This window comes from Triticum dicoccoides, chromosome 1B (assembly GCF_002162155.2).
Source record: "Triticum dicoccoides isolate Atlit2015 ecotype Zavitan chromosome 1B, WEW_v2.0, whole genome shotgun sequence".
Taxonomy (NCBI): domain Eukaryota; kingdom Viridiplantae; phylum Streptophyta; class Magnoliopsida; order Poales; family Poaceae; genus Triticum; species Triticum dicoccoides.
This window is the reverse complement of record NC_041381.1, coordinates 596313655-596330075: the sequence shown is the minus strand read 5'-3', so window position 1 is coordinate 596330075 and position 16421 is coordinate 596313655. Positions and strand designations below refer to the sequence as shown.

General features: G+C 45.7%; 2 protein-coding genes across 2 annotated transcripts; both read right to left on the bottom strand.

Annotated features, from left to right (window-relative positions):
- Positions 1–5987: 5987 nt before the first annotated feature.
- Positions 5988–9738, bottom strand: LOC119348978 (bromodomain-containing protein 4-like). The gene is made up of 7 exons (XM_037616988.1): positions 9537–9738; positions 9380–9457; positions 8693–8731; positions 8084–8602; positions 7890–7994; positions 6603–6788; positions 5988–6496 (listed from the first exon to the last, which is right to left on the bottom strand). Exons 1-7 carry the CDS (start codon positions 9627–9629, stop codon positions 6371–6373), a joined length of 1146 nt encoding a protein of 381 aa, XP_037472885.1. The 5' UTR covers positions 9630–9738; the 3' UTR covers positions 5988–6370.
- A 1819-nt stretch (positions 9739–11557) lies between these two features.
- On the bottom strand, positions 11558–16407 carry LOC119350673 (mitochondrial import inner membrane translocase subunit TIM50-like; the record flags this gene model as incomplete). Its single annotated transcript, XM_037618387.1, has 10 exons — positions 11558–11881; positions 12651–12753; positions 12903–13059; positions 13460–13555; positions 13630–13734; positions 14449–14562; positions 14652–14713; positions 15567–15603; positions 15991–16085; positions 16212–16407. Coding segments are annotated over 10 exons (1008 nt in total), but the record flags the coding sequence as incomplete, so codon positions are not given.
- Between the last annotated feature and the right edge of the window lie 14 nt (positions 16408–16421).

Genomic DNA, 16421 nt, shown 5'->3' with positions numbered 1-16421 from the left:
GGATTTTCTGAATTATTTTAATTCCAGAAATTATATATTGCGTCAGCATGACGTCATCATTACATCAGCGGTCAACGCGGCTGTACAGGTCAAATCTGACGTGTGGGACCCACACGTCAGTGACAGGGGGGTTAACAGGCGTTAATTTAATTTAATTAAAAGGTTAGGGGGGGGTCGGGCCCACTGGTCAGCTACCCTGGGGGGTCAAACCCGGTCAACTCGGGGCTAATGCGCCGGCGTTTAGCTGCCGGCGACAGCAAACGCGGCGGAGGGGCTCGGGATCGCCGTTCCGGCGACCATTCGGGCGGCGGAGACCACCCACGCGAAGCCCAGACTCGCGCGCGTCTAGGGGTTCATGCGGGAGGCTGCGGGGGCGGCGGAGCTTGCCGGAGCGGAGCTCGGGGCGGCGGCCGGAGCTCGGCTTCGAGCGGAAATGGGCTGCGGGGCACGGGGAGGCCACCTGAGGGGCTCGGCGGCACCCTCGTGGCACCAGGAGCGCGATGGGAGGCTTGGTTTGGGCGGAGGCGGGCCGAGACGGCGGCGGCGACATGGACGGCGGCGAGGGGCTTCGGCCGTGGTGGGAAGCGGCGCTACGGTACGGGAACGGGAGGGAGAAGAGAGGGGAACGGTGGAGGAGCTCACCGCGGATCCAGCGAGCGCGAGGGCGAGGTCGGGGATGCCCGGAAGCTCCCGAATCGACGGCGAGTACCCACGGCGGCCGGAGGCGAGGATGGCGACGGTGATGGCTCCACGGGATGCTCCGTCTTGCTTGGCTCGATGAGGAGGTAGAGGGGGTCGCGGCGGAGCTCGGGGGCTCTACGGAGGGGCGAGGGGACGGCGGGGAGCGCGTCGGTGGCGAGCTGCGGCGGCGGCAGTGCTTCGGGTGAGAGGGAGAGAGAGCAGGGGGAGAGGAGGAGGGCGAGGGAGAGGGAGTGAGAGCGGTGCGGGGCAGCGCGTGGCGACGTTCCGGACGTCCAGGCGTCGAGGGGGAGGACAGGCAGGCAGGTGCCGTGGCGGCACGGCGGTGCGCACGCGCCGGCCACACGTCTCTGGCCTCCTGGCGGGAGGTGGAGGACGACTGGCGCTAGCCAGTCGGCTGGGCCGGCCAGCTGGGCCGCACAGTGCCAGGCCTCAGGTGAGCACAGGTAGGCATTTTTTTTAAATTTTGTTTTCTAATTTTTCTGACATTGGTTTTGATTTAATAAATATATTAAATCATTTAATTTTATTATGCCAATTTTTGCAGGAGCTAGATATATTATTCCAGAGCTCTTTTATAATTGGCATAATTTTTGGACCATATTTCATATATATAGAAATATATTTCCAATGCAAATATTTATCGAATTAATCCAAATGGCCAAAATAAATGTCCATGAGCTCCTAAAAATATTGTTTTGATTTTTATCTCTGTCCAATATTTTTAGAGGGCATCATGAGCATTTTCTTGGACCCTTTTGGAGAAATTTTTATTTGGGTCATTTTCAAAAATGATTCTGAGGGTTCCACCAATCCTCATTTCAAATTTAAATGAAATTTTAAATATGATGCACAAATAGCTAGCTAGCCTAGGTCATATCAGACTAGGGATGTGACAGTGGACGTCAATGCAATGGTGGTGTTCATAGCAGGAGTTAATAAACTTGTGGGAGAGAAAGCTGACCAGGAGACAGAACCCTCCTCTAAGAAGAAGAAACCCACCCCCACAAATTCAGAAAACTCGGATAGTTCGGCGGTGGCTGCGAATCAGCCCCGCCGGGGCCAATGAGTTGCTTGAGCTGGAACTGCCGGGGGCTTGGGAACCCCGGGGCAGTTCGAGAGCTTCGCAACATTGTGAAGCAAGAAGGGCCCGATCTCCTGTTCGTTATGGAGACGAAAATTTCAACAACTCGAGTGGAAAGATTACAGAATCTGCTAGGATTCTCGGGCTGCTTTGTTGTTAGCAGTACAGGTCTGAGCGGAGGCGTTGGTATGTTTTGGACCTCAAATGTGGAAGTGGAACTGAAAAATTATAGCACCGCCCATATCGATGTAATGGTGAGGAAGAAGTTTGATGTCACAAAGCAATGGAGAGTGACGGGATTCTATGGAGCTCCGCGTGTGGAAGACCGTCGACACAGCTGGAGATTCATGAGAACACTTTTTGCCATCCAACATGAAGCATGGATGTGCATCGGAGACTTTAATGAGACCCTTGTTGGCTCAGAGCACTTCTCTAGAACACCCCGACCGGAATGGCAGATGCGGGCGTTCCGGGAAGCTACTGATGAGTGTGCTCTCACTGATTTAGGTTGGTCAGGGACGGAGTACACATGGGATAACATGCAGCCGGGTCGCTCCAACGTGCGAGCCCGGCTTGATAGAGCCTTCGGCAACTCTGCGTTTATGCAGATGTTTTCGAATGTGAGGATCAGACACATTGTCACAACGGAATCTGATCACTGTTTTGTTCTCGCGGATCTGCGAGATAACCTTTTTTCGGCTGCACCCAGAGGCCCTAAACCCTTCAGATATGAAGATATGTGGCAAACACATGTGGACTATGATAAACTGATCCTTGACTCTTGGCAAAAGGGTTCAGGCCGAGCGGGATTACAAGGTATAGCTCAAGCTCTTCGGTCGCTGCAAGGCAGACTTGCTGCTTGGGGGGCGAGAGAGTTCGGATGTTTGGCATGCAAGATAAAAAAGCTGCGCGAGCAGCTGACCCGTCTGCATGGTCAATCTTCTAGGAGGGGGCCAACAGAAGAAGAGAAAGCAGTTGCAAAGAAGCTGAAACTGGCGCTACACCAGGAAGAAATATGGCTCCGACAGAGATCAAGAGTTCTGTGGTTACGGGAAGGTGACCAGAATACGGGCTACTTCCATGCTCAGGCAGCTCAGCGTCGACGAATGAACAAGATAGGGAAGCTAGTTCGGGCTGATGGTTCAGTGTGTAATACGCTGGAAGAAGACCGCGAGGAAGTTCAGGCCTTTTATGAACAATTATATACCTCGCAAGGCTACAACCAGATGCAAGAGCTTCTGGATGTTTTTCCCCCTCGGGTTACGCCATTGATGAATGATGAACTTGAAAAACCATACACGGAAGAGGAGGTTCGTAGAGCTCTCTTTCAAATGGCACCGTCGAAGGCCCCGGGGGTGGATGGATTTACAGCAGAGTTTTTTCAGCGCCACTGGAAGTTACTCAAGGATGATATTGTTCCAGCAGTGCTTGATTTCTTGAATGGGGGGGATTTGCCAACAGGATTGAATGACACATCCATCACTCTTATTCCGAAGGTACATTTTCCCCAAAAAATCTCCCAATATTGACCTATATCGCTATGTCTGGTTCTGTATAAGATTGCTGCCAAGGCAATTGCTAACCATGTCCGTGAGTGTCTAGATGATATTGTGGGTGCCGAACAAAGTGCTTTTGTCCCCGGCCGTCTGATAACTGATAACGTTCTTATTGCACATGAGAGTGTGCATGCAATGAGGAGAAGGAAAAAAGGGGGCAACTCAGTGTGTGCGATCAAGTTAGACATGATGAAGGCCTATGACCGTGTCGAATGGCATTATTTGCAAGCTATCATGCTCAAACTTGGATTTGGTGTGGATTTTGTTCGCCTTGTCATGAAATGTGTGTCCACGGTCAGATTCTCAATTCGGGTCAATGGCGAGCTCCTTCCATTTTTTTCTCCATCAAGGGGCCTACGGCAGGGATGCCCAATGTCTCCGTACCTCTTCTTGTTGTGTGCGGAAGGGCTTACATCACTGCTGAATCGTTTCGGAGGAGAAGAGGCAGATAAAGGCATAAGGGTAAGTTATCGCTCACCCTGGATCAATCATCTTCTCTTTGCGGATGATAGTCTAATTTTCATGCAAGCTAAGGTGCAAAGTGCCCAAAAATTAAATGAGATTTTGAGAATCTACGAAGAAGGCTCGGGCCAGGCAGTTAATAAGGAGAAGAGCTCGATATATTTCAGCCCAAATACTGCTGCTCCGGACAAGCTGCTATTGAAACACTCTGAATATTTTAGTCGAAGCTTTCAGTGAGCGCTTGGTCTGCCCACAGCAGTTGGCAGGATCACAAGTGGCACTTCCGATCATATTGGGGAGAGGATTCGTAACAAGCTCCAAGGAGGATCGGAACGGATGATTTCTTGTGCTGGACGGGAAGTGTGAATCAAGGCAATTGCCCAAGCCATCCCCATGTTTAGCATGAGTTGCTTCAAGCTAACAAAGAAGGTTTGTAAAAGTCTGGCCTCTTGTTTGGCAAAATATTGGTGGAGTAGTTCCCTTGACCGTCGATCTATGCACTGGAAGGCATGGGACTCTCTATCAAAACCAAAAGCGCGGGAAGGAATGGGGTTCAGGGATCTTGAGCTGTTCAATACAGCTCTCCTCGAAAAACACGGTTGGCGTCTGATGACAACTCCAGAATCTCTGTGCGCGCGAGTTCTTAAGGGAAGATATTATCCCACAAGTGATTTTATGCAAGCCACAGCTCCTCGCTTCTCCTCTGCAACCTGCCGTGCTATAATTGCTGGGAGGGATGCCCTGCGGATCGGTCTTCTAAAGCGGGTAGGCGACGGCTCAACGGTCTCTGTTTGGCATGACAAATGGATTCCTGGTACACTATCAATGACGCCGGTCTGCAGCATTGGCAATGATCAGCTGAATGTGGTGGCGGACCTTATCGATCACATCAGCTGGTCATGGAAGTAAGATGTGGTTCGACAAAACTTCATACCCCCAGATGCGGATGCCATCCTCAACATTCCGCTGAGGCAAGGAGGGGGTGATGATTCGTTGGCTTGGGCTTTTGAAAAATCGGGATGCTACACTGTAAGATCATCGTATCGTGCCTTAATGACTCGAAACGAGCGGACTGCTCTAGAGGAGGGGACGATTACCGATTCTTCATTGACAGACAAACAGTTGTGGTCTCGATTGTGGAAGCTCAAAGTTATCCCAAGAGTCAGAGTCTTCTGGTGGAGGGTACTACATGGCATTCTACCAGCAGAAGCTACTCTTAAACATCGCCATATTGCTACGGTTAGTACATGCAAAATATGTCTTCACACGGACGAGGACATGATGCATGCCCTTCTTGACTGCTCTCATGCCAGACAGTTTTGGGATGCAGCCCCCGAATGGTTGAATATCAGAAGGCCGGTGTTGCACCCTCTGACCTGGTCCAGAGATATCTTGTGCGATCAGATGTTCTCGGAGTCACAAAGAGCGACAATGGTGATTGTTATGTGGACGATTTGGACCTCTCGGAACAATATCACCCACGACAAGAATGCTTATAACCCTATTCAGTCTCTGAAGAGGGTTCGGGAGTCGCTTGAAGTTCTTGAGCTGCCTCGAGATCACGTTAGAATTCTGCCCGGCCATGGCTGGTGGCCGCCTGAGTCGGGATGGATCAAAATTAACACTGATGGCAGTGTTGCAATGGATGCAAGGAGGGGAGGGACAGGGGGTGTTTCTCGGTCCAATTCAACCCTTCTTGCAGCATGGTGTAAACCATACCCAGGGGTCACGGACCCGCTCATAGCTGAAGCTTTTGCCATCCGCGATGGAGTTATCTTTGCGCACCTTCGGGGCTATGAGGAAGTGGTTCTGGAGTCTGATAATTTGGAGATTGTGAATCTCTGAAACTCGCGTCACACCTCTCGTGCGGTGGTGGCGCCTATCTTTTCTGAAATCGGGGAGCATGTTCCTTCGTTTAAGTCTTTTGTAGTTCAGCATGTCGGTAGAGCTGCCAACATCCCTGCTCATCTCTGTGCGAAACAGGCAAGCACTTTAGATGTTACAGAGTGTTGGCTTAATACCACACCAAGTTTTCTTGTAACTAGCCTCTCAGCAGATTATGCTGGAGGTTTTGATGTTGAATAAAGAGCCCCGGTTTCACCCGCAAAAAAAAGAGCTCGTCCATGCCAACAGATTTTCGCACGTAGACAAGACAAAATTGAGAAAAGATCCGATAAAAAAAGGAGTACAAACAAGAACGTTTACCACCACTCTCATATTATATCAATCAGTCATCTCAAGAGCTAGACCAGTCATCAGACAAGGACCAGAATTCAATCACAACACGGCAGAAAACTTGGCGGCAGCAGCAGCGGAGTACCACATCATGCCGCTTCACTTGTCAATCCGAATGTATATCCAAAGAGCTGCCTATAAATAACGAAATGGGCTAAGCGTTCATTCTACAACCACATTCCCAGGCACGCGGCAGGCTAGCAGGGATGTCAATCCGCTTGAACAATGAAGATGTCACTTTGACAACGTAAGTCGATCACGGAGCACTTGATCCGATCTGCGCGGCTCTATCGAACTGTCATCCTTCTACTCGGGCAGCTGCTCGTCGTGTACATCATTGACGCAGCATGTCTCGCAGCTGAAGCACCTGCTGACGTTGCTCCGGGGGCAGCGCGTTGATCTGCTCCGGCGACATGCTCATGACTTGCTGTACTAGCATCTTTTCCATGTCGGCTGTCAACTGCTCGAATAACAACTACGTGAGTGGTTCATTTTTTAGGGAAAGGGGGTAAAGCGTAGCACATATGACCACTTGTGTTCTAAAATGCAGTAGCAGGGACACTTACAGGTGCTTCTGGGCGGCCTGTCTGCATTCCGCCAATCCCTTGGGTCATCTGTCCAGGTAGACCTTGAAATTGGCCAGGGAAATGGGAGCCAGCCGACGATGCTTCTTGGTTGCCACGCCCCCATGGAGCTGATCTATCGACTTGCATACTTTGGGAATTGTAGTGCGAGCTCACATGTGAATTAGCCTGTTAAACAGACAAATTACAAGAGTTAACTGTTGATTTTTGAGTCCATGATCCACACATCACAGATAAGGTGGGACTGTTAGAATCTGGCAAACAACAATAATCTATTTAAGAAGTGATGTGTGGTTTGCATAGACTAAAAATAGGTTGTGCTTGATATCCTTATACTAAATTTCAGGTGTCCTTGATGTCCAAAAAGTCAGCAATAAGCTGGCAATCCATAAATCAACAAAAACCAAGACATGAATTAAACCTGAAACTGGCTTGTTAAGGGTTTCCTATTCAATCTTTGTAAGAGAATACGGAATGACCAGCTTTCAGAGGAGTTTATGCGCGAAAAAATGCTGAAGAGATGCTTAAAACTGTCCATGGATTAGATATTATATATGAGCCCTCAATTTTTGTGATGTCCAAACAAGAATAACTAGGATATGTGGTCCTTGCTGAGAAAACATAAACGTTTTAAGCATGCTATATTTGGCGTTTGGTTCAACTGTCCAAGCAAGAACCCTGTGAGCAGTATCAAATATTGAAAGGAGGAATAAATAATGACATAGTGGTAAAGAATTTGGAGCACAGCAGCAAGAAAAAATAGTAACGTTTGAACTGCATGTGCACTGATTTTTTTTTATAATGTCAAGTGTCAATCAGAACAAGGAAAAGAACTGTAGAACCTAGCCAAGTAAAACATGTAGAAGGCAATGTGAACTGTTATGTAGGCCAACATGTGTGAAATATTAGTCTATTGGATTATAGATAATAAGAGTCAATTCACGTGTTACTTTATAATGCTGATAATATGTCATATGATACAGATACTTTATAACAGCAGTCAGGACTACTACACTATGATAGCAAGAGGTTAGTTAACAATTACTCATTGCATGCATGGTTCTTCGAGACCTAAAACTCCTGAGATAATAGCAGATCAACAATACCCCATCATTTCATACATCCTAAAGCTGATTTTGCACAGCAAATGCTGCGGAAAGGCAGAAACATTCAGGAATATACTTGCATTTTTCTTTACACAAGGAAAAGGTCGACTTTAAGACAGGATAATCAAACTAATCATATCTTCCAGAAGATGAGATATCACACCTGGTATAGCTGTGGTGGTGGCTGATTCGGCAATGGTGGTGGCTGGTTGGGTAATTGCTGCTGTTGTTGACCTGTAAAGAAAGAATTTTGTGGATTCCCACCTGGCTGAGAAATTCCAAATATCATGGTCAGTTTGCAAAAGAGTATATAGTTATCAGAACCACATAAATTTAGTATAGACTATAGAACCTTACATGAAACATTGGTTGTTGCAACATGTGCTGACCATATGTACTGGGTATTTGCTGATGCATCTGATGTGTATATGCCTGCATGGAAGGTGGCCTAGGCAACTGGGGCAGGGGTGGCTGTAATTGCTGGTTAAACATTCCAGGATTTTGCAATGGTTGCTGTGGTTGACTGTTCACTGTTGGCATATGAGATGGAACATTTGAATACTGTGGAGGAGCATGAGGAGGCATGGTAACATTTGGATACTGAGATGACTGCGGTGCTGATGCAGAATGCATCTGATGGATAGGGTATCCTTTTGATTGTGCTGATTGTGGTGGATTCGCTGGCATAGGTGGAAGGTCCAAAGATGGTGTCACATTAGAAGTGCCCGAAGGAAATTGGCCAGAAGGTTGCAAATTCTGTTGATTGGTAGGCAAGGGAGGCTGGGGCAAGTTAACATGATCTTGTACTGTAGCTTTAACTGATGCAGGAGGAGTTGTCTGAGCAACTGTTGGCTGGTGCGTGTCGGAAGATTGTGCCTGTGGAACAACAAGCATTTGATGACAAAAATATTCAATTTCAACATTAATAATCCAAATATTAAACGTCAAAGAACTTATGTTACATACAGCTTTAGGTGTTTTGACCATTCCGAGAACCACTTGGGCCTGCAAGGAGAAAAAAATACTATATGAGAAATGCATCCAGCACAAATGCATATAACAGATTCAATCATTGTGAGCAAAATAATCAAGCTGAAACTTGAAAGTTCACATATGTACGTAGACACCACACCCTATATTGACTGCATGATAACAAGGCAAGTTTGTCAGGAGAACAAAAGCAAAAACATTAATGATGTGTATTAGAATGCTTATAACAATTGAATAAACCATTGGGAAACAGGCGTAGAACAAGTAGTGGATTCGGTTTTAGTCTTCTATATAAGTGTGTGACACACATTCTTCTTCGCCGTCCACTTTCTTTCCATATAGAAACAACAGGTGTGAACGCCCTGTGGTGACACTATCAACATTAACACGACTATACACCACGTTCTTATGAATGGATTTTCCATCTAAATCATGTAAAAAGCAACCTATAATGTTTTTTACAACATAAATGACCCTCGATTCCACTCCCTATGCAAACATGAACCAGGTTTAACTGGGGTAGCCAGCAATGTACACCAGATGTTCAGCGACTACCATTTGTGACAGGTATGGAGTTTTATCCTACCCTTTCCTGCATAGAAACACGGAATCTGTACCAGGAAACCCACAAACCCTAGCAGCGCAGGCCGCGAGAGGACTCACCCGGAAGAGCGCGCGGGTGACGTCGGGGTTCTCGACGAGCATTCGGCGCACCCTCTCCTGGTCGTGGTCGAGCATGGCCTGCGGGACGAGGCGAAACGGTGAGGAGGCCGGGAGGGGAGGAATCAGGCTCGTAGGGTTTGGGGATTGGGGGGCGCACCTTCATCTGGGACATGAGGTCGTACATCTCCGGGCGGGACATGCCGGAGATGTGGGTCGCGAGGGCCTCGCCCGCCGGCTGATTCGCCGTCATGGCGCGCGCGGGAGCAGGGGGGCGGCCGGAGCCGGGGCGGCGGCGATTTGGGCGGAGGCCGGAGAGCGCTATCCGTGCTGCGAGCTTCAAGCCTGTGTTTGTCTGTGGCCTTTCGGTCGATTCCTTGATGTGGGCCAGGCCTTTTTTCTCTGCGGAGAAAAGGGGCCATGCTCAAACGAGAAAAAAAAAAGACTGGGTCTTTTCCTTTTTTTTTGCGACGCTATTTTTTTTTCTGTGAAGGGCCTGCTTTATTGAAAAATATATAATTTTTCAACGATTTTAACTGTTGAAAAACTTATATGCGTGTTGTTTAATTTTCTTTCCCTTCCAATGGCATCTCTTGGGTTCGATTTATTAGGGTATTCTTATTTTTTTAAATGCGTGTGAAAGGGAATTTATTTCATCAATCAGGACATAAGTCATTCTTAAAAATATCAGGGACATCCTCTGCTCCCGAACCCAGCCACATCACAGTGTGACCTTATGTCCGGCCAAAGGAGGCCAAATAATGGCTTACACCATTCTGTTCCCTACGAACATGAGATAGCTTGGACATTCTCCCTTCCCTCGAAAGCCATTGGATTTGATCAACCAACATGGCATAGCAATACCGGTCCCTGTTCGGACCATTGATCATGTTAAAAGCGACAAGGCAGTCCTTCTTCAATTCTATCAGCATCTTCGTTCATTGCAAGGCGAGGTTGATGCCCTCCATGCAAGTTGAGAGCTCAGCCTCCAATGGTTCTACACATGTATGCAACTCTCAACAGGATGAGAAAATGATGTCGTTGTGGAGCCGCACAGAATCATGCCCGCCCCCGCAGCTCCCGAGGTGGCGCGGAACGATCCATCAACATTTCCGTTTTGTCCATCCTTCAGCCTGAGGAGACCACCTGGATGGGGCGCCCTTGATGGGCTGAGCATGCGGTAATGGCTTGGTGGGTGTCACCACACCCAAACTTGCTTTCCTTTAACTGGATCAGCACCTAGGTTGTTCTGCGCACCAATTAATTCACTTAGCTTAGAAGATACCTCTTGGATGCTTTGACTGGGGCGGCTGCTTATGATGTGTTATCTTGTTGCGGACGTGCCAGCAGCGCCATACTGTCATCATGAGCTCCATTCTCTCTGTAGTCCGGCACGTCGCAAAGTTTTTTTTTTCATTTACTCATGCCTCTTGAAAAAAAATTCATATGGTTCTATTGCGTGTCAATTAGGCCTACACGATTCAAGTTGGATGATAGTGGAATCCTTTAAGTGTATCCTTTTTTCACCCCGCAAGTCAAAAAGCCCTAAGAACCTCCTTGGAAATTTGGAAATTGACAAGATGGAGAATTGAATATGTAAATCATGCATAAAAATGTGTACATGTGAATTTACGAAGTTGGCTCTTTAAACGACTTCTGCCTAAATTTTGCACTTTGTTTGGAAACAGGAGATTCATGCAAGACACGGATTATGAAAGGGAGGGCGTTTTAAAATCAATTTATAGGATTATGAGAAAAACAGTCTGGTTACTGAGGTCTTACCGTATATGGACATCATCAAGTGTACAGAAACATTGCATATCCACAAAGAAAGGCAATTATAGAAGGACCGCAGAACACCTAAGATTTTGGCAAGGAGTGAGTACCCGTTTAACGAAAAAAATTGTCTTCAGAATGTGTATGCAAGCTGTGTATGCATATTAAAACGAGCTGCCACTAATCCATGTTACAGCAATTGCTACTGAGGTCGAAGAGTGAATTTGGTGCAGTTGAGACGATTCACAGTCGCAAACCACTGTTATATTATTTCTCATCAAGTTGACAATGTGCGCACGATGCGTAGTCATCTCTATGGCTCAGAGAATGCAATGACCACGGACCATTAAGAAAAACGCCTCATCTCAACGCATGTTTTGGCAACTAAGCATAAGGCAAACTTGGTGGCGTGGTCTCAAACTCTTAACAGAGACCGTGTGCTATACATATAGCCCTATTCTTCACATGGGAATGAGATGCCCAAGAAATGGAGATCCTTACAAGAAAATGGGATGAGCGCTGATATCAGTCGTAATGTTAGGCAACCTAAACTGCCCAAACTACCAAGCCATCTGACTAGAAACGCAATTGCACAGGAGTCTCAATATGCTCTCCTTCCAACAAAAAACACACGCAGCTAGGATTAGGTCAATTTGGAGCTTTGCCCTTGCAGCAGATCAGATCCATCACCGCCGCCATATGCTCTTACGTTGCTTCGCTTGCTTGTGCCTGTAAGATGGTGAAGTAATGGCCATTCAATTCACAGAAGGAAAAAAAAACAGGTTTGTGTAACAAACAAATAGCTGATCCTAGATAAGCCGATTTTCAAAAATCCAGACAGGCATTGTAAGCTTGAAATCTGATACACTCAAGGTCAATGTCCTAATTTTGCATTACTGAGATTGGTGTAGTTCTCAAAGAAGCATGATGCCTTAGTAAGGGACTCTAGTACCAAAGGTAGCTCCCCAGATTCTACTACCTCTGTTTGTAAATATACGTCTTACATTTAGGAACAGAGGGTGTTATTACTACATAATTGCCGAGTCCAGCTCAACACCTAGAAAATCTGTACTTCGAAATTCAGATCAACTTATGCATAAGGCGTCCAACTAAACAACATACACAACCGCCATGACAGTCCACAACAAATGCCACGCAAAAGAGAGGTCCACTCGTGTAGTTACACTGATGACATCTATAACAATATATCACGTTCATATAATAATGTAAAGACAGCAAAACCTAAATGGCAGGCATCCTGCAGTAGAATGCAACCATGAAATCCACAACAAATGCCACACAAAGAGAGTTTCACTCGTCAATGTAAAGACGGCAAACCTAAAATAGTCTAAATAACGGGATCCTTCAGTAGAATGCAACCATGACAGTCAACAACAAATGCCACACAAAGAGAGTTTCACTCGTCAATGTAAAGACGACAAACCAAAAATATTCTAAATGACAGGCATCTTGTAATAGAATGTAACCATGTGCTTACCTCTCCAGTTCTTTGCTACGCTTTCGGAACTCTTTAGCAACATCATGACCTTGATAGGAAGCAAGCACTGCCCGAATATCAGAAGGCCTTGCTATGGCAAGATCTGTAATATAAAAGTTGGCATTATTAACACTTAAGCACTTTGAGGTCACAGACTCAGAAGACAACAACGAAGATACCAAGAACCACATGGTAATGCCGTAATACAGGAGATGTTTTTTTAGGGATACAGGAGACGGTTGGGACACTTACACTCAAGAAATGGAATCAGATCCAGCAACTCAGTGTCATCATTTTCAAGTTTCCAGGGTTTGACTGTAACACAATTTTCAGGTTGCAGGCAAGATTCAAGAGCATGTGCGCTGACGTAAAGAACTTGCGCAGGATTTCTGTTCAACTTTGACAAATCCTGGTAAAGCATGACAAAAAATATTAAAAGGAGAAATGTCATACAGTAACAAAACGGAAGGCTTGGTGATGGCTCACATATCAGATAATGGACCCAATAAACAAATAAACAGATAAATACACAATTGAATGGTTCACTTCTCTTGAAATTCCCAACAATACAAGCATCGATCTTAATTTACAATAGAAAGAATACTATAATACTGTATTAGTGTCCATATTGATTTACATGCATCCTTGGGTATAGGCTCACATACTTATTTAGGAGCACATACCATGAATGATTGAAAGGAGATTATTAGTATAAAACAGCAAAATGGATGATTCACTATTACTGACAATGTTTTATCTTTATGGAGTGTGCTTATTGCTCAAATAGTAAAGCCAGGCAGTCTTCGTACCCGATAATGTTTACCATCTTGGTACTTAGTTGCAGGCCTTGATAATTTGCGTATCTGACCCGTTGAGTCCAACCTTTCAACCACAGGGTCCACATACTACAAGTGAAACATGTAGACATTAGGGTATTAACATAACAGTCTACCTGAAGGATGAGTTAAAAACAACTTACCATTTGCAGTTGATCAGAATATACAACAACTTCATACATGGTTGCCATATGTTGCAGAAAAGCTTCAACTCCTGGTCTCTTGAATGTCTTCCAACCTCTCTCACGCTTTACACAGAGAGAAAACATTACATTGATATTCCTGAATTGCACAAATAGGAAAATAAAAAGAGGATAAAAAATGAAAGACAATTTATGAATTATCCCATGCAATGGAACTAATAGCAACATAGGTAAGATGAGTTGAGTTCAACCCTCATCCTGCTATGTTATCGTAAGGCAATGGAAATCTCATGAGCATGTTACATGCCTAGACACAACCAAGCAAACGAGCCCTGGATGTGGCAATGGAAAATTCATGAGCATGTTACATGCCTAGGCACAAATATCTGCTTCGTTTGGGTAAACTGTCATGGGAATGTACCAAGCCCCTAGCCCAAATTATGGGAAGACCTACTGTTCACGCGTACTGTAGCACAACAGGGACTAGTCTGTTCCAATCAAATGAAGAGATAGGAATCCTATTTATATAGTTGTGCATAAATATTTAGGAAAATAAGAGATGAAAATAAAATTAGTTTTCCTTCAGTTAGAGATGGTTTCATTTAAGTTATATATTGTGCTGCACTTGTTAGCACATTATCTGACAGCATGGAAAACAAGCTGCACATTGCCACTCACATTGACTTGAAGTCTTTTTTTTATAACGTAAATATCAGTCCATGTATCATAGTACCACATTCCCATCAAATCCTAAGATTGGGTTATAGTACTGGAAAAAATCAACAATCAAAACAGGACTAAATATTTCATTCACTCTACCTGCCAATCATTGTATACAAGAGTGTCAGTCAGATCAACAACTAGGGTGAAGATATTCTGGTCGTCCGGATGTAAATCTGGTAACAGTTTGTCTGATGCGGGTTCAGTAAAGCCCTGTCAAACAAATATTTGGTGTGATTATTAACATTTACAAGAAATACAACTGTTAGATAAAAATGGAAATATTATAATTCGTAACTAACCACAACATGATCTTCAATTCTGGCCCTAATTTCCAGGTAAAGCTCTATCGCTGCAACAGGAACTGCAGTAGCAAAATGTACAGGACTAGTATTAAGTATTAACAAGGTGCCAAACAAAAAGGTATACTGGAGCTCAGGGAACAATTTTGACTATATTTATGTATTCAGAAGTACTCCATCCGCTGCACAAACATGCCATTATAAGATTTTACAGTCCCATCCCACCAAGGCTGCATGGCATGTATCTGAAGTATTAACAAGGTACCAAACAAAAAATGTATACTGGAGCTCAAGGAATAATTTTGACTATATGGTATGTATTCAATAAGTACTCCATCCGTTGCACAAACATGTCATTCTAAGATTTTACAACCCCGTCCCACCAAGGCTGCATGGCATGTATCCGAAATACCACATTCCCCTCCTTAGTTACCTCACTTATCACTACTGGATGGGTGGGTGCTACTCTAGTCATAGTAGTAGTGAACCTTGTGAATAATAACTTTTTGGGGTATGCAAAGGAAAGGATGGCAAGAATTGCCTCGTAATCGTAGAACGTACTGTATTTAGGAAGAAAATGTGTAAGCTAGAACAGCATCTATTGTGAAACAGAGGGAGTAGCGGCATAACTGTATTTAATTCCAATCTTCATTGCATTCACTGAGGACAATTCTTTTGATTTATTACTTAGTATAATGTTCGTCAGATCACTGTTCAATCAAGTGTTTGGAACATGTACAAAAGCATCAAGTGAGGAAAGAAGTGGGAGGAGTTAGAAAACAAACAGCAAGAGAGTAGAAGCTGTAATATGGCAATTTTGCCGTCCAAAAGGAAAAAATATTTCAGGTAGTAGAAGAAAAGAAGGCAAGTATAATAATAACAATAATAAAAGAAGGAAGATGCCATGGCTTGTACCTTTCATAGCTGTTTCGTAAGCCCTAGCCCGAAATTTCTGCACAAACAAAGCACAGACACTCTAGTATTAGACATAGTTGAGTTTGACAGACAACAAGGCTGCTAGCTGCAGTTTATTCCCACAATCTCCATTTGTTTCTGTATCACACATAAGTATATTGATGATTTTGGAGATCATAGACCTTGTGACAGAACATAGTGATAGTTTAACAATATGTTGCATGTTTCTGTATCGCTAGAGAGGCTTTCCCTTGGACCTCTTACTGCCAATGCTTTGTTGCATTACAAGTTTATTACAATAAACAGAGCTGCCAATAGGCCAATCAGGTACTCCTTAAACTAAACTCCCCTAGCGAAATTACTCGAGCAAGCAACGAAGCAACGACAATGATGGGAAGACGGCGCGGCATTGGTTAATTGTTACCTCGAATTCTGAAGCGTCCTCCGGGACGGGGATCGGGGTGGTCATCTCCTTCCTGAACTCGAGGGTCTTCTTGTCAACCTCGGACAGCGAGTAGGCTGAAGCAAACGGGAAGGAAAAAACAAACAAGGCAAGGTCAAACAAAAGTGAGAACGCGGATGCAAGCGCGGAACCCCAAACGGGGAGGAAGCGCCCGAGCAGAGATCGGGGCGGCGGGGTCGCACCGTGGGTGGCGTAGCCGGCGCCGCCGATGGCTCCGACGAGGGTTGTGAAGACGCCGAACTTGAGCAGGCCCCTGATCCACCCCTTGCGGGCCGCGGGGGGAGGCGGCGCCGTGGCGGCCGCCTCCGCGCCAGCGCCGGACGCCGCCGCCGCCGCCGCCGCCGCCGCCGCCTCCGCGGCGGCCGCGGAGGAGGCCGGGCGGTAGGCGTAGG

Coding starts and splice junctions, on each gene's coding strand:
- LOC119348978 (XM_037616988.1), bottom strand. CDS start 9,629: ATGACGGCGAATCAGCCGGCGGGCGAGGCCCTCGCGACCCACATCTCC. Junction 9,458..9,536: donor ACCTCATGTCCCAGATGAAG/GTGCGCCCCCCA, acceptor CTCGTCCCGCAG/GCCATGCTCGACCACGACCA. Junction 8,732..9,379: donor TCACCCGCGCGCTCTTCCGG/GTGAGTCCTCTC, acceptor TTCTCCTTGCAG/GCCCAAGTGGTTCTCGGAAT.